Raw genomic sequence first — 22,269 nt, 5'->3', positions numbered from 1 at the left:
ACTATTGGGAATCTGTAAGTTGCCTTCAACATTAAACCTGGCAGAGTAAGAATGACTAACATGTACCCCTATTTCAGGGTTTTCGTATATAAAAGAACAAACACACCCCATAAAAATTATCGCATCACTTATTATTTCTTAAATATTTTAATTTTTTTTTTTTTAATTTGATTGATATTGATAATTAAATCACCAAATAATACGACTTTTGCAACATTTATTTTATATCAGTTCAATTTACAGAGGACAAACATTTTGATTTACCAAAACATAAAAAATCAAAAAAATTGTACAAAACATGTATACAAAAAAAAAGAACTTTATTTAAGTCAATGAATTCCTAATAGCGTGTGTTACCGCCCCTGGCTCTAATTACAGCTTCCATTTATCTTCGAAGGCTTCTAAACAGGTTCTGGAGGTATTCTTGCGGCACGTTTGCCCAGAAGTCAAAAAGAACATTTTGAAGATCATCTAGTGTTCTTATTGGTGCTGGATGTTGCTGAATTTGCCATCCTAGATGGTCCCAGACATGTTCTATCGGATTAAGGTCCGGGCTACGTGCAGGCCAATTTAGGGTGGGTATCTCGATCTCTTCTAAGTATTGCCGAACAACTCTAGCAGCGTGTGGGCGAGCATTATCATGCATTAGCACAGAATTATCACCGATATATGGTATATAGGGCACTACATGGGGTTCTAGGATATCGGTTATGTACCTGTCGGCATTTAGTCTTCCATCATTCACTGGTGGCTCCGTGCGACCCTCGAAAGAAATTCCCCCCAAACAATGATAGAGCCACCACCAAAGCTTTCAGTTTGGCAAAAATTAACCTGATCGTGCCATTCACCACGTCGCCTATATACTGGTACACGCCTATCTGATGAATATAGACAAAATCTTGATTCATCCGTGAATAAAATATTGGACCAATCTTGATTATTCCAATTTGCGTGTTCTCTAGCAAATTGCAATCTTGCTACTCGATGTTCTCTGGTAAGACGTGGACCTCTAGGCTCGTAAACCTGCTTCTCTCAGCCTATTTCGAAGTGTCTGTAGGCTTATTCGGACATTACGAGTAGCCAACAGATCTGTTTGCAGTCTTCTAGAGGTGGTATGCCTAATTCTTAAAGCCGCTAACCTTAAGTAACGATCATCTGCTGCCGAAGTTACCCATCTGCGGCCTTGTCCGGGTCGTCTGGATAGTTGTCCTGTTTCTTGGTAGCGATTAACAACTCTGGATATGGTGCTTTGTTAAACTCCTATTATCCGAGCGACGTATCTTTGACTGCGGCCATCTTCTATGAGCGCAATGATTCTAGCGGCTTCTTCATTAGTCACATGTCTTGTTAAACGTTCAGGCTCATCCAGTATTAACAATAAATTTAAATTTTCACTTTAGAATAACACTATTTGCTTAGAACGTTTTCGATCTCAATGCATTCGCCAACACAGGAATAATCTACGCGAGCATTTTTGCTTCAAAAAAAATAAAAATATGTAAGAAATTCAGATCATTTTTGTCCATGATAAGAAACCAGAAATATCTTTTAAGTTGATACATATATAGATTGTCATGCCAAAAAATATTAAAAATATATTAAAATACTAGTGATGCGATAATTTTTGTGGGGTGTGTATATAAAGATCGTATTGCCAGTATTCTTTCACTATAAAGTATGCAAGTTGGACACACTTTATCCTTTCTAAAAATGATCTTAAGAATGTAATTTTGGATGGTCTTTAATGGTTTTAATACATTATTGTAAGAACTTCCCCATACTATTATAGCATATCTCAGTAAAGACTCTACAAGAGCCTTGTAAACACATATCAAAAGTGGTTCGTTTAGAATTTCCCTAATCATATAAAATTTCCGAATTAATTTTCTAATGTTATAGTTAACCTTAACACATGTTGTTTCCACTTGAGGTTCTGATCGATGATTACTGCTAAATATTTAGTAAATTTTAAATCCTTTATTTAATTCCCAAATCCATTTACCTGTATGCTATTAAAATTGAGTCGATTGGCATTTATTAGGGAGAACGCTATGTAGTTGGTTTTGTCAAAATTTAATGTAAGTTTGGAAGTAGCGTGACTTTTTATATTTAATAAAAAAATTCTATGTGAACTTTTAAATAAGGAGTTATGTGTTTTCTAAATGGTTTTTTAATGAATACCTCATACAGCTATTTTGCAATTATTAATTTTTTGTAGATAAATAAACTGTTAAAAGTCACCATACACAATAACAGTCTCTGTATTCGGGCAATGATAGTTTTGGTGATAGCATATTGTTGTACTGATATCACCTTTTAATCGGGCATAAGCGGCCTTAATCTTATTAGTAACATGTGTTGTAAAAGTCAAATTTGAGTCAATTACCACTCCTAAACTGTTTTTTCAACAGCTTCACCCTCTTAGAGTTATTTTTAAGATGTCCATAACTTCAGTTAATTGATTTTTATTATTTGTTACACACAAGACTTCAAAGCATTTAATTCTAATTTATGATTTTCAGCGAACGAACCCAAATTTTCTTAAATCACTAGTTAAGTTAAATTATGAACAGTAATACTCTCAGGCATAAGAACATATTCCCATGTTTTGCATTCAATCTGTCTCCAAAAAATATTACCCTGTCATAAAATGATGCTGACATAATTAAGATATTTTCCAAAAAAAAAACAAGAAAGACGTATTAGTTGTAGGAGATTTATATAAGTTTGTAACGTAATAAAGTATAGTTTTATTATAAGATATTCAAAATCTGCTGTGGCGTTTTCAAATGTTACTATTATATCAAGAAATCTAGACAAAAAAAAGACAAGTGCCTTATGGCATTCCTGGACTTCATCAAAAGCATTGATACAGTTTTCTATAAAGGACACTGGTAGACCAGATTTCCAAAATATTAAAGTCAACAATACAGAAAATTCTATTGAACAGGTTGATTCAATTAAATACTTGGGTGTATACATAGATAAAAACTTAAAATGGGATCATCATGTAATATATTTAAAAAAAATTCGAGCACTAATCCATATTTTTTATATTCTTAGAGAAATTCTTTCAAGAAAAATACTGATTTTGATTTATAAGGCTTTAATTGAACCATTACTAAGATATGGAATATTGCTCTGGGATGCAGCTTACGAAAACAGTATTGGTGCACTTAAAATTGTACAGAATTCAATTATAAAAATTTAAAAAAAAAACCCCATATTGTTTTCAACTAATGAATTGTATAAAGGTGATATAAGTGGTCTTAAGACAATTTTTATTGCAACATGTTCCTATATACATAAACATCATTCTAAACAAACAATTACCAATCATCATCATCAAACCAGGTGCAATTTTAATAAAAATATACTCCTACCTAAAGTAAACCGAACATTAAGTCAGCAAACAATATTTTTCTTGGTCATCACCCTGTGAAGTGAGCCATCTCTGAAACCACAAGTATGTCAAAATCAAAATCAGATACGTAATTTACGAATTCATCGAATCCTGTTTTAATTGAACGTATATTTGTATGATCAAAACCAAATCCTGACCGTCGCTGCTGATCCTGCATATTAGAATTACAATCCTGCATTATCGGAAACACATCCCTTTTAAGTTCCGCTCACCATTTACTCGTCCCTTATCTTTTCCCAAATACATCAAGGATTACAAAATATACACACATTTGTCTATAGTAATAATAAGAAATAATACTAAATCCTAAAAAAACTATAACTATAACGAAAAAAAGCTCTTCTATGATCACAAAACAACTTGCCTTCTGGTTCATGATTATGACGATTCCCATTGCGTTATCATCCTTGTGTGCTAATAATTCATTTAGGCGGCTACTTTATCACCAAATAACAGGACTATATCTCCCAACTAAAATCAGAAAGAGGACTCGTTAGAACTTGTTATAATTAGCGTGTGAGAGGTTCTTTATTTATTTAAAAAAATTCAAATGGAACTAGAAAATAAATTAAAAAAAAATGTATTTTAAGGTTCGAAAAGTACGGGATCGATCGCAAAGCTTAACATCAAGCAGCACCTCGTCTCGACAACAATCTGCGCCACCGTCGAACAGCAGCGCATTTATAAATCAATTAAACGCTTTACAAAAACCGCGAAATATTAAAACCAGAAGAATCGCTCAGGCCGAAGATGATCCGGAACTAAATAAAACCGTCAAATTGGCCGCGGTTTTAAAAAGTTTCCTGAGTGAGATGGCAACTGTGAAGGGTATGTCTTAGATCAAAGTTGTTACATTTTATATTTCTATTTTGTGGATTTTAGGTGACAAAAGTGAAAGTTTATGTAGTAGCTTGCAGCAGCTTCCTTCTAAAAGAAAACTTCCGGACTTTTATCAGAAAGTTCAGGATCCTATAGACCTCGGTACTATTGAACAGAATGTTGCTACAGGCATCTATAAAACGCATCAGGCTTTTGAAAACGATATGGCCAAACTGTTTGCAGGTACAGTTTCTACTATAAGGGATGTATTTAATTTTTTTTCTATTTGGTTTACCATTTTTTAGGTTTTTTAAAATATTATGCCCGCACAAGTGAAGTTGGTATTGCCACAGCCAAACTGAAAAAGTTTTTCATGGATAACAAACAACGATATCTAAGTAAATTAGTGCCCGCTAAAGAGAAAACTTCATCGGCAGTAAACAACAAAAAGCGTAAGTTTACCACTTTTTTTATTTCAATTTTCTGGTGCATAAGTGTTTTGATTAATTTTTTAGATGAGGAGGAAGATATAATCAGATGCATTTGTGGAATACCCAGAGACGAAGGACTAATGATCCAGTGCGAAAAATGCATGGTGTGGCAACATATTGAATGTGTGAAAGTCGAGGCGTCCGTTGCCAGCTACCATTGTGAGGTTTGTGTGCCAAGACCGATAGATTATGAGATTTCTATGGACGAATTCACTGAACATGGGCATAGGTAATTTTATTAATCTATCAATTCTATTAATATTATCCTGTTTATGAAGATTAGAATTTTGGCTTAAAAATAGGAAACCGTTGATAGTAACGTCCTTTAAATTCCTTAGGGGGTCGAAAAAGACCTTAAAGGGCTTAAATTAGCCCAAGAAATTTAAAATTTATAATTTTTTTTCATAAAAAGTCAATAGATAACACGGTTAAACAAAAAAAATTGACTTTAAAAAATTAAAGAAAGTTAGGTTCCCAGGTATTAGGCTTAAATAATGTTTTAATTAATTGTTATTCGTCAATTAGGGATATACTTAAAACTGAATAAAATATTAATTTATTAGATGTATTAAGTATATCTTAGTGAATGTGCGGAGGTGTAGCAATTCCGGAAAATATTATTAATTAAAAACCTGTAAGATACTTTGCTGCTTTCTGCAAATGCCTTATTCTTAGGATGATAGCCTACCAGACCATTTGTGCCTGGAACAATTTTGTCAATAAACCAAGATTTTTTTAAATATTACTCAAAAATAGTTTATTTAATATCCTTTAAGAATTCGTTAATAATGTTTTTACCGGTTTTCGCATATTCTCTTATCATTTTAATGCAGTCTGCGACGGCTTTTTCCAACCCTTCGAGGTTTTTTCTAAACATTTTCTCTAAGATTAATAAAGTTTAACTTCCTTAGTGTGAAGTGGATGGAAAATGTCGCAGGTTTAGGACCAAGTAAAACTGATTTTATTACAGAAGAAATGCCTACTTATACCTTTATTAAGGCGATCTTGAGTGCTGGAAATGACACGTTACAGTTTACATTTAAATAAATAATTTAAATAAGAAGACTATAAAACAGGAAGTCTTAATTTCTTTATGGGGTTACCCTAATTATTTTTTTTCCTACTATGTTATGTTTACATCATAGTTATATAGATTTTACTTTAAAAAAAAAAGCATTTATTTCAATCCCGAATATACAGGGTGTCGCAAAAGTCAACGATAAGCCGATAAAGGGCAATAGACCAGGTGCTCAGGGATTCAAAAAAAAAACTAAAAAAAAATCTTGAGTACTTTTAAAGTTATAGGCATTCATAGAAAAACCGGAAAAAATTGACACCCCCTGTTGACCTTTTTAGTACTGTGGCTACAAATTTTCGAATTTCTTAACAATTTTTTTTAATGTAACCCTAAACCTTTCGATAAATTACCAAACTAAATTCAAACACAACTGTTCACATGTTTAAGAAATTATCAGATTTTTGGGCAACTTGTGTTGAAAATTGTGTCTTTTGACCGTCATTTCCCAAATTTAACTAACTGTCCTGGAAAAGAAAATTACTTGACTGCTCGGCAAGTGATTTCAAAAGTTGGCGTATTTAATCTAGATTTCAAAATGGTAAGATACTTGCTAGATTATCGCTTCAATAGGTGTATATTTTTATTGTTTTTTAGTACATAGTCAAATGTACGCCGCTACTCTAAGCCAAGTCACAGTATAAAGAACAAGACAGTAGGTTCACTCTCTTGCGGCCGTTTGAAGTAGGGACTTACGCGGTCGTAAATCATTATTTAGTTTCGGCGGCAATCCTTTACGATACGAGGGTTAAACATGGGCGCTTCACTATGAGGATAGAAATGTGGCTGGAATAAATCGATACGGGGGGTGTTTGAAACATTTTTAATAAGGAATATTTTCGTACATCGCGGCGGGCGGCGTGTAATATATGGAATTTTTTGCAATTAAAGGCACTTTGTATTATTGTTAAAATGAAATTGAAAGCATATTATTAAGTATCTCTTTTGAACAAATAACTATAAGAAAAACACTTGGTAAATAGCTTTAAAATTAAGTTTATTAGAATGTACACAACCGAATCTTAGCTTTACGTTCTTTCACGCTCTTTTCTCAACTGACCAAAAAACTACCTTATCTATATTATCTATATTATAACTTATCTAATATTACATACACTTAATTAATAATAACTTCGTTAATATATGCATTTTTTAAATATTTAATAAAATTTACATAATAATGTGATAACAACACTCAGCATATGGAACTCGGTAACAGTGAAATATAAAAAGGCAGTTAAATAAAAAAAACTTATTAAATGCCTAATTATTTGCTTTTAAAATAGGAGATGAAAGAACAAACCACTAAAATTAAAATAAAACGAAAATAGGTATTTTACAACCTAGAATTCATATAAATATGCAAAATAAATATAGTTTTACATTGGGGATTATAGTACACATCAATATTTTGAAACTTAAACCCTTAAAAATCACCCCTAATGACGAAAAAATGCAGTTTTAAGTATCGTTAGACAGTATAAGTGGCTAAAATTTATATCTTTCAAATGATTGCAATGCAACTAATAATAAATCGGATAGCTTTCACTATTAAAAACCACTACTAATAACAGAATATTACCAAAAATTTGGCATTTTTTTAGATTGAAATCACGATTTTAAAAAAATATGTCCTCTAAATCGCTGATACTTTTTAAACATATTATTGGTACCTATATATAGTCCATTGTAGAAGGCTACGCTTTAATTTTTGAAATAAATACATAATTTTTTATGACATTTTTTTTTAAAACTGCAATTATTTTAGTTTTATTCCTAACTTTTAAAATTTTTATGCTAATGACTTACAATCAAGTTTATTTTTAAAGTTTTTGATAGTACATACTTAAAAAAATGTGCTAGATATTTGTCTAAAAAACGTGATTTTTTAAAATTATTTCAAGTTATTATTTTACGTCATTATATTTTGTTATCTAAAAAAAGGGGTTATGTTCACACAGTTGTATCTCGGCGCCTATAGCATCTAGATAAATCAAACAAAAGCCAATCTTTTATTTTTAAACCAACTTTTGTTTATTAGATTTTTTTGTAGGATCTCAATTTTCCGAGATATTTAAGAAATACTGAAGAAAAGCGTGTATTTTTTTCTGTGAACTCATCCATTTTTATTTAAAAAAATTTTATATAGACTTTCCTCTATTTATATAACCTGGTATTATTTACCATTACAGAGATTCCCATGATGTTTATTCTTATCTTGAACACAGTGTTTAGTGATATTTTAGCCTGTACCAACAAAAGAATTGTGATTAGCTCTGAGTTGAGACCTCGTTTTTACTATTCACTGTATTGAGTCGGATAGACTTTCCAATAAAAAAAGGCAGCCGACACTCTAAATATAGAAGAGTTATGGTGTCATAATAAAATATATGACACCATATATTTAATATTTCATAGCTCGAGTTTTAAAAAGCAATGAAAAAAATATTTATTTTTATCCAACAGTACTCTATTATTTAATCATAAACTAAATAATATGCATTAATCACAGCAGTAAATTATGTAATTTTTAAAGTCCAAAATTTCCGCACAACGCTATTATAGTTCTAATATTGAAGACGCCCCTGTATACTAACCACCAAAAGTTTTATGCGATAAGTAAGCATGTACGCGGACACAAATAAACATCGACGGGCCGAATGAGACCTAAATTCGCCACCGGGCAGCAAAAAAGAGTAGCATCAGAAAGCGAGTGAGAAAGGCAACATTTTGGGCGGCGCTTAGAGTGATCCTTCTATTCTAGTTTATGTTCGGTGGCCAAGTTAATTTTACAGTCAAAATAAATGAAATAAAAGATTATTTAACTCGCAACAAATGTTCAAATTGTCTGCCTCCATTTCTGATACGACGTTTTAAATTGGATTAGTGCACACTTTTTCTTAATTTTAATTTCTCACTGTTCAAATTTTGCCGGAAAATTTGAACGTCGAAGTTTACCTAGATTTCTTGGAAAATCATTTACCGGACTTACTAGAAGATGTGCCACTTAATATTTACCGAAACATGTGGTTTCAACAAGACGGCTGCCCGGCCCACTAGACTCGTTCAGTAAGGGAATTTCTGAACAGAGAATATCCGAACAGGTGGATAGGGCGGGATGAAACAATCGCGTGGCCGCCATGTTCACCCGATTTAAATCCTTTGGATTTCTTTTATTGGGGAGCAATAAAAGACAAAGTCGCGCCAAAAAATACAGGCAGCCACTGAACCGATCAATAATGGAAGATTCGCCCGATTAATAACGCGATCTTTTCTAAAAAGGATTAGAATGTGTATTAGGAATGAGGGCAGACAATTTGAGCATTTGTTGTAACTGTAATAAAGTTTTGTTTCATTTACTTTGATTTTGTTCCATTATTTTTTTTTGACTATAAAATTAGCTTAGAGCAGCGGCTTACATTTGACTATGTACTAAAAAAAAAATAAAAATACACACCTATTGAAGCAATAATCTAGCAACTATCTTACCATTTTGAAATCTAGATTACATACGGCAACATTTGAAATCACTTGCCAAACAGTGAAGTAATTTTCTTTTCCAGAACAGTTAGTTAAATTTGGGAAATAATGGTCAAAAGAAACAAGTTGCGCAAAAATCTAATAATTTCGTAAAAATGTGAACAGTTTTGTTTGAATTTAGTTTTGTAATTTATCGCGGGTTATTCAGGGTTACATTAAAATAAAAATTGTTAAGAAATTCGAAAATTTGTAGTCGCAGTACTAAAAAGATCAACAGGGGGTGTCAATTGTTTTCGGTTTTTCTATGAATGCCTATAATTTTAAAAGTACTCAAGATAGATTTTTTTTAGTATTTTTTTTGAACCCCTGAGCACCTGGTCTATTGCCCTTTCTCGGCTTATCGTTGACTTCTGGGACACTCTGTATACAGAAAATGATAGTAAAAGACCATTATACAGGGATAGTACACTTAGGAAGTACTTAACAACTTTTAAAAAAACACCACATTTCAAGAGACAAAACAAAACAGCTTTACCCAACGGCGACTGCTTTTAAAATCATTGATATACAGTGAGTGATTTTATTGGGTATTTTAAGGTTATACTAAGGTTTTGGGTGTCCGTTTTACAATTTACTATGTCGTTAATATGAATATATAACATTTTAGAGACAATACACTTGAAAAAATTTACCTCCCTACTTAAGATCATAACTTTAGAAAAATCGAAATTATGACCCAACGAACAATAATGGTGTGCCAAAACCGTATGCTCCTTTTTTTCTGTAGTGGTGTCTAGTTTATCCAATATAACTCTTATCACAGTTAATAGTCCTTCGTTATTTTAAATCCAAAATATAACATAAACTAAATTCGCCATTATTCACATGGCGCGGATAATAAATAGATTTCTAAAATATTTATTTATTTATTCATACTCTAGCGGGATTTTTACCCGGGTTCGTTGATAAAGAAAACGACCAAATAAGTAAGGTAGACTATATTTTATTATAATACTAATCAGCAGAGGAAATACAGTTAGAGAGTTGATTGGTCTGGTTTTGTTATCGCGAAAGAGTCTCTTTTGTTTCTAATCAGTAAATATCTTTCTTTAATACTTAATTTTTTTATATTGTATTCTTTTTGGTGACAAATTAGTTGAATTTGAATGGGAAAAAATGTTATAAATTAATTGAATATTCAATTCAATTTATTCTAATCGACCAACATAAGACAACTCACTCAACTCTTACAAGTCGTATTTAATGTCTTAAATTTAGACTTTATTTTCATTAAGTTTATTACATTTTATAAATATCGACTAATGTTTTAGGAAAAATAGAATTCGTATAAAATATAGAATAACTTTTTTACAGCCTGTTAACCTTATCTAGCATTTGAAGTTTTCTTATGTGCTAATTTTTTTCGAACATCTTACTTTTTATTGGATTCATAAAATACATTGGTGTGAAATAATAAATAAATAAACTTCTTTGCAAACGATGTTTGGAATTTAACTGAGTTTAAGCAAAATTTTCAGAGATATTTTTGCCTTCTTAGGCAGTGGTATCCTAGGACAACATATTCACTTCAAACTAACTACTTACTTCAACGTCCAATATCTAGACAACAAAAAGAGGAACGCTGATGAAACAAAAAGCATTATTTTAAGCGAAATATTCTTTAAAAATATGGCTTTTAGTGGAATACACCGCAAGCAAAAGTTTCCGAAATATCCATGCTTTTTGGTAGTAGGGTCTTAATGTCTTACCTCCGAAGTGACCATTTACGAAAATATTTATATTCCAAGAACTTTAGGAAACTAATATCATGAAATAAAAACCATGGTGACTAAAAGATTATTACTTACCAACATTGTATAACCTCCAACTTAATTTAAGCAAGAATTTCAGAGTTATTTACTTTCTTAGGTACTAATTCCTTAGGACGACAACTTTACTTCAAACTAACCACTCACTTTAAACCCTAATATCTAGACGACTAAAAGATATTTGCTGGTGAAACAAAAAGCATGATATTCAGCTGAATATTCTGTAAAAATGCTACTTTGAGTGTAACATACCGCAAGCAAAAGTGTTAGAAATATCCGAACTTCTAGGTAATAGAGTTTAATTGGCTGATCTTCAAGGTGACCACTCACTTCTCTGTTCGAATTTCAAAAACCTAAGAGGCATATTATCATGAAATAAAATGCGTGTCATTCAGAAGAATATTTTTTGCAAACTTTGTTTGGAATCCAACTGAGTTTAAGCAAAAATTGTAAAGATATTCGACTTCTTAGGCAGTGGTCTTTTCACCTCAAACTAACCACTTACTTCAAAACCCAATATCTAGACAACTAAAAGAGGTAGACTCATAAAACAAAAAGAATTATATTAAGCATAATATTCTTTAAACACATTGCTTTGAATTTAATATACCGCAAGCAAAAGTTTTAGATATATTCGGGTTTTTAAGTAAAACGGCCTAAATGTCTGATCATCAAGATCACTCACTTTAAAGTTGAATATCTTAAAATCTACTTGGGTTATTGACGATTAGACGCCTTATCAAGTTAAAAAAATGTATTTGTTGAATAAATGCTCTTTCCTTGGAACATAATTGCTGAAAATATTTATTATTCATGTTTCAGAACGTTAATGCTACTACAAAGTATTTCCTTTCATTCTGCAGGTACTACATGACGCTTATGCGTGGCGATCTTCAACTGCGTCAAGGCGATACCGTATACGTATTGCGTGACATCAATATCAAAGGCACAAACAAAAAACATACGTATGAAACGATAGGAAAAATCGACTATAGCGAGTTGGATATTTTCCGAATCGAGGCTTTATGGAAAGACAAGGATACGGGAAAACGGTTTGCCTATGGACATCATTATTTAAGACCGCATGAGACTTTCCACGAACCAACGCGAAAGTAAGTAATATTTTTCCAATGAAAATACATCATCCATTTTGCCCAAGAGACCAGAGAAAACGATACAAACGAAAGGTAAACACAAAGACTCGATCTTAAAAATATATAATGAAGTAAATAAAGCTACACGCGTTTCGACCATAATGCAGCATCATCAGGCCTTAGACCTACTTTAGACACCAAGACTCTTTTTGATTACTTTTCGTTTATATTTTTATTTTTCGCATTTAATGATAGTTTTACCTATTTCTCCTCATATTACGGGTAGATCAGGGCGAACACCCTCCAACTTATTGAGTTTTAAACACAAGAAATGAGATTTGGTAGGATGTTACGTAAACATGACAGATTTTTTACCCGAATATTTTGGTGTAACCTGTTTTAAAATTGATTAAGAAATTATTTTAAAATTAAAAGTATTATTTTTTCGATGTTATTGTTCTGTGTTATACATGTTGCTTACGAAAATATGATTTATCATCAGGCTTACTAGTAAATTTCCCTCTTATTAACTACTGTTACAAGCTGCGTTTCAAAAAGACCATAAATATAACTTGCCATTATATCTGGTCTTTCTAGATACGCTTTTGATTTTGTCCAAATATGGTCAATTCTGAAAACCCTAGATCAGCGTTACTCAAAGTGTGCTCCGCGGAGCCCCAGTGCTCCGCGAAACCTCCGGTAGGGCTCCGCCAGCAGTCATAATAAATGAATGAATGTATTAAAGTGGACCCTATAAGAATAAAGTTACCTAAGATAAAAATAAACAACCAAAACGAAACGCCGACTTATAGGTGTTACTGGTACATATACGAACATTTAAATTTCGAAAAATAACAAATATGCAAAATTTACTCACACCGCGCTCAGTATTTTATGTTCGCTTGTCTTGTTGTTGTTCTTAGTGGTTGTAAAATCTTGTATATCGTGCGTCAAGAGATATAGTTAGAAAAGTTTATAAAGAACCGGTAACATCAACAGGCGGCAAAATCCGCGCATCTCGTTATTCTATCGATCGGGTCAGATGACTATGTCGAGGTCTGAAGACAGTGGAGGCGGCACACTTGTTGAAATTATTAATATTTATTTGTACTAGAGTTTAAATAGCCCTAGATTTTTAGTAGGTATAGCTAGCGATATTATAAGTGCGTTTGATTTAGTTGAAATACCAACTAAGAATTCATATATTTGAATTTAATTGCTCCGAGATTCGTTTAAAAAAATCTAGATAAATTAAAATTATATTTTTTAGCATTGTGATGTTCCCATAAAAAATCTAATAAAAAATAGTTTTACTTACAAGAGGATGCAGTTCGCTAATTATTTTTAAAACAGGACTTCAAATAGTTAGCTGAAAATTATTCTTTATTCGCATTTTTTTTTAAGGATTAGGTATTTTAAACGACTTGTGTAAAGAAACAAATTGGTATAAGCTTAAAGTTTTATTTCATTATTTTACATATTATATATTTTTATTCATTATCAGATAGTGTATTACAACCTAAATCAGATTCATCCGATGAAGACCATTCGATCTCTTCATCAGATGAGCCTGTATTTACTGTAAATTTTAAAGAATCCAATGCTTCATCAAAAAGGTGATGACTTTCGAAATATTGTTTTTCTATGTTGTCTATAGTTGCAAATATTTATCCACTCATCATTCGAAATTTCCGCAAATTTCTGCCTTGTCAAAGTTTCGACATCCGCCAATTTAAAAGTGGAATTTCTGCTTGCCACCCAATTCTTAACAGTTGCCCAAATTTTTTGTATCGGATTAAGCTCTGGGTGGTATGGAGGCAAACGTAACACAATGTGTCCATGCTTTTCCCTTAGGTCGTCCAACTTGGTTTTTACAGGAACAGGTTTTTTTTATTTTCAGACACTATTTCATATAACTCTGTCTTGGTGAGTTTTGCATCAAATATAAAATTACGTTCCTTGAGCCAGTCAACTATTTCCTGCTTTTTACTTCCAGATGTAACATTCTTGACTACAGGCACATTGTGATAGGCTGCATTGTCTAATACTAGGACGGAATAAAAAAAATTAATATACACATGCACACTCTAGGCTGTACATATATACCTACAAGTTAAATACCTATTATTTTGTCACTTAAAATCAAAGTATATTTTAAATAATATAATTTTTAACAGTAATTAATTTTCATTTATTTTTTTAAATTATTAGACAATTGAATAATTTAAACCAATTTTACTTACCTTTTACAATAAAAATCGGATAGTCTAACTAAAAAAACTATAGTCTATTTCACTATTATACTTTAAAAAAAACACACACAACAGATTTTAAATGCCTTATAACAAGATTAACTCACTTCCCGTACGAGACGACACTGAGTAGGCCTTCAGGCTACGTCATAGGCTTTAAATCCCCGGCAGGTACAAAAAAACGAAGTACGGCGGCTGCTTTGTTCTTGCGGTTTCTTTAATAAGAAGCGAGAGAAAATATATTGCGGTCGTCTTTTCTCTCTGCCACCGGATTTTCTATCGATTTTGTGTTGAAAAATGGGTTTGTGCGCATATTGAGCAGCCGGTTCTTTATAAACTTTTCTACCTATACTATTTGTCATAACATTGACCAAATCAAATTAGTGTTAAAGAAGAATGGAGCGCTGGCTTAAAGATGTTGAAAAAAATGTGGTTCGCTTGGATGATACGTCAAAATTAAATCAAGGTGATATGACGGCGTCAAGTTCTAGTTTTATGGCTTCAAGTTCAAGTAATAAAACAACTAATGACACACTGAAGGTGTAAAAACGAAAGTATGACGAACCATACATTAATCTCGGATTTGTTGATTCCAACGGCTCACCTCTTTGTATGTTGTGCAGCAAACTCCTTCCTAATAGTTCGATGGTACCTGCTAAGGTGCGCCGACATTTAGAAACTGTACATCCCGACTTCAAAAACAAAAGTAAAGAATTTTTCAATTTTTTCTATATAACAAAGAACGATTATTAAGAAGCCAAAAAACTATGACGTATGCGACTAAGACTGTGAATGAAAAGGCCACGGAGGCATCGTATTTGGTTGGTTACCGCATTGCTCAAGCAGGAGAAGCGCACACTATCGCTGAAAAGCTAATAAAACCATGTGTGGTAGACATAACAAAATGTATGCTCGACGAAAAATCTGTAAAGCATCTTTCTACAGTGCCGCTTTTGAACGATACAGTTACGCGCCGAATTGGGGATATCGCAGCAAACATAAAACAAGAACTGGTTTCGCGGCTTCAAAATAACAAATTCGTCTTGCAAATGGATGAGTCGACTGATGTTGCTGGACTGGCCATCTTGCTAGTAATCGTGCGATATCTATATAAACATTCACTCGAAGAAGACTTGATTATGTGCTCATCGCTGCCTACTAACACAACCGGAGAAGAAATTTTTAACACGATTAACATATTTTTTGAAGAAAACCAACTCGATTGGAATGATTGCATTTATATTTGTACCGACGGAGCCAAGGCAATGACAGGTAGAACAGCAGGAGCAATATCAAGAATAAAAATGAAAGCGCCAAATTGTAGTTCCAGCCACTGCATCCTGCACAGACAATCACTCGCGGTTAAGAAAATGCCACCAAATCTAAAATTGGTTGTTGATGAGTCAGTAAAAATAATTAATTTTGTCAAGTCACGTCCACTACAATCCCGATTGTTCTCAATATTATGTGAAGATTATGGTAGCGATCATAAAACACTATTGCTCCATACTGAAGTGAGATGGTTGTCTTGGGGTAAAACTTTGACAAGGCTTTTTGAACTAAGAACAGAATTAGAAGCTTTTCTTACAGATGTTCCTTTTAATTTTAAAGACCGTTTGTCCGATAAAAGCTGGTTATTTAGACTAGCATTTTTAGCAGATATATTTGGAAAACTTAACGAATTAAACCTGTCACTACAAGGAAAATAGACAACAGTTTTCAATGCTAACAACAAAATAACTGCCTTTAAAAGAAAATTAGATTTTTGGATTACTTGTTTTGGTAAGAGAGAAATCGGAAGCTTTTCATTGCTAAATGAGTTCCTTAGTCACCATAGTCGTAGTGATACAGAAATATTTCTTGAATTGGTGCAATGTCTCAATGATCTGCAAGGGACTTTTGAATCTTACTTTCCTGAAGAACAGGATACAAAACTGAAAATAAACTCATGGATTCAAAACCCTTTTTCATCTAAATTGCAGAAGCCTGAAAATATGTCAAATCAGATCTATGAATCATTTCTAGAAATGACATCGGATACAAGCATGGAATCATTGTTCAAAACAATTTCACTAAATGATTTTTGGTGCAGGGTTCGTGATGAATATCCACAACTTGCCACAGAAACTTTGAATGTTCTTCTGCCGTTCCCAACAACGTATTTGTGTGAAACGGGATTTTCAGCATATACAGCTACAAAAACAAAATACCGCAATAGACTCGATGCCGAACCAGACATGAGAATTCAACTTTCTTCTTTCAAGCCTGACATTACCCAGTTGATGAGGAATAAAAAGCAATTACATGCCTCGCAATAAACAATTCACATATAACTGCTTTTGCTTTTAGTTTAGAGTTTAGGGTTCCGTTTAAAATTTAGTTTTTTAAAGGGGTTCCGTCACGAAAAAAGTTTGAGTAACACTGCCCTAGATAATGCAATGGTTGGGATTACATATTTAAACCTTATCAAATATGCGAGTATGCTTTCAATCAAATGAGATTTCAAGATAGATGAAGAAACAACAACAAATAAAACGCCAGTTAATAGAAAATAAAACAACAAGATACAATCTCCTCTAAACTTTTTACATTAGCCCTGAAAGACGTGTTTACAAATTAAATTAGCAAAACAAGGGCATACCTGCGGTTTGCATATGATATAGTCATCATAGGTAATTCAGCAGAAACACTTATAAGCGCGATAGAAGAACTACGGAAGAAATCTTTGAACATCGAACTTGAAATGAATCTGATGAATATTGATGAGTAAAAACTTGAGTAAATATTCTCAAGAGAATATTCTCTGCCACAAAACTATTGCCAATAGTTTTCTAAAATATCATCTATTTTTTTTGCACTACTGCTTCGTATTTACACAAACCGAAAAAATAAATATAAAAATTAGAGAAAAAAGATGGCATATCTTTTTACAGGTTTTTCCCGAACGAAGTGATGCGTGTACCATTATACGAAGCCGTTCCGGTCGAACTCATAATGGAACATTGCTGGGTAATGGACATTAATACGTTCTGCAAGGGTAGACCCATCGGGGCAAAAGAGGAACACGTCTACATTTGTGAACTGAGAGTGGACAGGGGCGCCAAGATGTTTAGCAAAGTCGCCAAAAGCAAGGTAACTAAGTGTTTTTGTTTTTTTAATTTGCCTAAGAAATTATTAGTTAATTTATATTTTTAATAATAATACTTTTAAATAGTTTCCGATTTGTACGAAATCGTTTGCGTTCGAGCGGTTCGAGGAGAGGCTGAAAATATCGCGAACATATTGCCCGCACGACGTTGACAGTTCTCTTTTGAAAAATGCGGGCGTCGGACGAAGAAAACTGGAAAAAGAAAAGCCAACGTCAAAAGATTGCGGGGTGTCTACGGAAACTGTAGCGCAAGCGGCTGTTCCAGCGCCTGTTGCAAAGGTAAATAATTTATGTTATAATTTGCATCTTTTTTTTATTACAAAGAATGGGGGAAACAAAATAATACACAATAAAAATAATATAATAAATTAATAAAAAATAAACAAAGAATAGGGAAATTAATTTTACAGAATAAATATAGATAATACTTTATATAAATGTGCTTACAGTAGCGGATCCAGGGAATTAAACAATTTTCCAATGTCCTGTAAACAAAAAAAAACAGATTTCTTGATAAAGAAAAGTACCTAGGAAATCATGCATATTTGGAAACAAGTATTAGAAATCTTTGTGAAAATAGGCAATCATCGGATTGATTTTAATGTATAAAATTGCTGGGAAGTTGTTTTAAAAAAATATTGCTCAACGCATAGTCACAAATCCAAATATTTCCCTCTGAATCTGCCCCGTTTCGAATTAGATAGTAATGTTTAAAAAACTCATTTAAGTGGAAACAAAATCCGATTAATAACTAAAAAAAAGAAACATCATAACTTATACGATTATAATAATAATAATAATAAAGTTTGTCATCAGTTTCAATGGATACATCTCAATTGTGAAAAATTAGAGTAAAATGTTACAATATATTATATAATACTATTACAACCACCAACCTGCATAAGTTAGTCAAATAAATACACAAGAAACACAATACATACTAAGAATCATAACAATAATTGACTCCACACGGCTATTCACACAAGATTTTCACACAATAATTGTTTAAATTTAGATTTGAATATTTTATCACTTGACAAATTGTTAAAACTATCAGGTAAAGCATTATACACCTTGATGCAATTAAAGTAGGGACATCTTTTAAACATTGCCGTTCGGTGTGAGGGAATTGCATTATCGTCATGATATTATAGGCTTCTGAATTTTTTTGAAAGGACGTAAAATGATTTCTTGCTTACATGGAAATATTCAAAATTTTTGAAAGTGTGATCTACAAGATTCGTTATTTTTCAGTCCAAACATGCATCTTATTACCCTTTTTCGGGTTAATATGGCTTTATCTTTTAAACAAATAACTTTTTAATCAATTTATGTAGTCATAATTGTCCCTTTCAAGTTTTTGTTGTAAAAAACTGAGATAAACTTGAATACATTAAATGGGATTTTTCATCTTTTTCGTTTCTTTCCATCGTAAACAAACTTTACCCTATTTATTATTAAATCACGATACAGAGTTTACAGAGCTGGCAGTTTGTCTCAGAAAACTCGACAAAAGGGACTGGTTCTTCAATTGTTTATAAAGCAGATGATAAGCGCCTAACTATACACGTTCGGCGGTTGAAAAATTTCGAATATGATTTTTGCGTAATGTGTAAGGAGACGGACTACACCCTGGGCGGCTATCGCGTCGTCGTTGCGCTTATCAGTCCGGTTAAAGTTCGGTTGCAATTCCCCGCATACCTATGTACGTGTTAGCCGATCATGTTTACAGTTTAGATTAATATCATTAAATGGTATTGTCATGCGGATAGTGCAGAAGAAGTTGTCGGCCATTTTATATTTACATATCCTGATCAGCAAGTCCCTACTGCTAAAACAATTTATAATATCTGGCATAAGTTTGAGCAGTCGGGATGTGTAAATCGGTGTGAAAAATGTTCTAGTGGCGATCAGGAACCTCGTCAAACACCTGACGATAGAATTGAAAAGGAGGTCAAGGTGTGTGCTTTTGTGGAAGTAAGTGAACTCCCAAATTTCTGAAGAACTTGATATTCCAAGTCGTACAGTGCGTGATATTTTGAAAAGAAATAAGTACAAATCCTATAAAATTAAAAACACTCAAGAAATTTTTCCAGAAGATCAAATAAAACGCTGAAAAGTTTTGTGAAACCTTAAGAGAAAAAATTGATCAAAATGACGACTTCACAAGTAATATTTTATTTACAGACGAGTCATCAAGGTAAATGTTTGGGCTGGTATTTTAGCCAATCACATTGTAGGGCCTTTTTTTATTGATGGTACCTTAAACTCTGAGAGATATTTACTTTTATTGCAACAAAATATTATACCCGCTGTACGAAACTTGGATGTTAATTTTGAGGAAATTTGGTTTCAACAAGACGGATGTCCCGCGCACAACGCTAGACAAGTGGAGGACTATTTAACAAACATTTTTCCTGAACGGCTTATTTCCACAAGAGGTACCATACCATGGCCTCCGCGATCTCCAGATCTGACGCCTTGCGACTACTTCTTATGGGGCTATTTGACGGAAATTCTTTACCAACACCGACATGAAAGAGCCGTTAATTTGGACGAATTGCGACTTAGAATAATTAATATTTCTAGGTCCATTACACCTAAAATGTTAGCCAATAGTACGTAGAGAACTTTACGACAGGTTCGGATACTGTGAAGCCCAACAAGGAGGTGTATTTGAGCACCTTATTAAATAATCCATTTAATTAGAATTATTATTTTGTTTAAGAGTTATTTTTCATTTTATTTTAGAATATTGTATTTCGTTTTTACCAAAGATTTTTAAGATTTGAGCAAATTAGGGTTGTTTTTTTGACTTGCGATTATGAGCACGTTAAAAAACATCATACATTTACAAAGCGGTACGGAGAATCGGCGTCGCTATCGGTGGGAGGTTACCGATACAGTCGTTCTCTGTCTACTCTCTATCTATTAGGTCTAATACATTAAAACTCAATCCGTAAGATTCAACTCGCCAAACGTGTATATCGATATATCGTGGATTAGTGGATTATCGGGTTTCTCAAATAAGCGATTCAAATAAATATAAGTTTGTTTCGTTCTGGTTATTACTATTTTTTTGGGTTAGTTATTGTTAAATTGGGAACAGTTTTAATAAAAACAATAAACAATAAATATCGTATTAAACGGCATCTGATAAGCGACATTTTTAAAAACCTCAAGTCATGAAACGTCTGAAAGATACTGACGAGACAGTTATGCCTCAAAAACCCGATGTATTTAAATAGATTTTTTTTACAATAAAGCATAATTGAATTTATATATTAAGTTCTTTATAGAATAATTTTGGTATTTTATGGTTTATTTTTATTCTCTTCATGACGTGTGTATTTATTGTTTTCTTTTGAGCATTAATTTGCGGTTTTCATATTTTCTACAGCAATATATAAAAATTTAGTTAAAATTAAATTAAATTTTAGATATCGCTTAAATTGCCAACTTTTTGCAAAATATCTTTAGGACACCGAAACTGTATTTTAAATTACGTCTTAAATGTATAGAGTATACGTATTTGTTGGCAAATTATATTTTTTTTTATATATTAAAAAAAACGATGCTTTGATAAATATATATGCTAATCGCATATGCAAAATATAACGAGTCTTAGGTCTTATTCTCTCTTATATACAATTGAAAGGCTGAAATAAAATTTGTTAAAATAAATCCCTACTTGCTTTTTTCAATAAATTAAAGTTCTAAACTTTACACTACTAATTCTTGGTCATTATACAAATTAGAAAAACAGACATGATTTATCGTTTTTTTATTGTGAATGTTATGATTACTTTCTCATGTACGTCGAACTCTTTTTAAAAAGGAAGTGAATTAAGATCCTCTTTAACATCGATCTGCTCGATCTTCCTGTGAATTTTCTTTAGCTATTCGGCTAACGTTAATCATCTGAATCAAAATAATTTTCACCTTAAAAAATCTCTTTTCACATTAAAAAAAATCATTTCAACTTACGTTAACAATTCTTTCTCTGATTATGTTATGCCTTTTTTTAAACAACTTCTTCAAGGCCAAAGTCTAAGATATTCATCTTTTAACTACAATATTGCAGCGTTGAATTTATATTTTTTTGCTAAAAGAAAACATTTTAAAATTCCTTGGTCAGTTTCAAAATCCGTAGGTTTTTTTCTACATTTATGCTTTTTTCATTGTCTCAATGGTTGAAAGGCAACCGCGCAAACTCTTAAAAGTTTCATAACAAGGTGATTTTAATATCTTCCATTCAACTCAATAATAGACTTCTATTTCTTCATAACGTTATTACATGTGATGATTTGATACATGATATGCCCAAAAATAATTTCCATTTTGTTGCTCGTGTTTAGACCGACCGTTAATGTTTGCATATGTCTTTGATTGGTACTCTATATATTATTAATTTATAAAATATTCGACCAAAAAATATTTATTTTTAGACACCTGCACAACAAAAGGCCCGTTTAAACAAGATATTACTGAATCTCTTAAGTAAATTACCAAGTAAGCAAGCAATTGATGTATCTTACTTGCTGGAGGGTTCCCGAAGAAGAAAAAAAGCTGATACAAAATAGTTAATTTCAATATTGCAAAAATTATGGTAAGCATTTTTTTTGCAATTGAGATTCTCGTTAACGATTGTCATGCT

The 22,269-nt window shown here is 32.3% G+C and overlaps 1 protein-coding gene across 1 annotated transcript in view; it reads left to right on the top strand.

The window, feature by feature from the left end:
• The window catches only part of LOC126733834 (histone-lysine N-methyltransferase ash1), a 77,766-nt gene that overhangs the window by 53,859 nt on the left and 1,638 nt on the right, over positions 1-22,269 (top strand). The window contains exons 20-27 of the mRNA XM_050437248.1: positions 4,015-4,252; positions 4,307-4,486; positions 4,549-4,695; positions 4,759-4,963; positions 11,982-12,230; positions 17,398-17,596; positions 17,679-17,891; positions 22,061-22,221. Of these exons, the coding sequence (XP_050293205.1) occupies positions 4,015-4,252; positions 4,307-4,486; positions 4,549-4,695; positions 4,759-4,963; positions 11,982-12,230; positions 17,398-17,596; positions 17,679-17,891; positions 22,061-22,195 (1,566 nt within the window). The 3' untranslated portion in view covers positions 22,196-22,221. The remainder of the gene's footprint in view (positions 1-4,014; positions 4,253-4,306; positions 4,487-4,548; positions 4,696-4,758; positions 4,964-11,981; positions 12,231-17,397; positions 17,597-17,678; positions 17,892-22,060; positions 22,222-22,269) is intronic.

Source organism: Anthonomus grandis, chromosome 3 (genome assembly GCF_022605725.1).
Source record: "Anthonomus grandis grandis chromosome 3, icAntGran1.3, whole genome shotgun sequence".
Classification (NCBI taxonomy): domain Eukaryota; kingdom Metazoa; phylum Arthropoda; class Insecta; order Coleoptera; family Curculionidae; genus Anthonomus; species Anthonomus grandis.
Note: the sequence above shows the minus strand (reverse complement) of the source record. Positions and strands in the feature narration are given on the sequence as shown.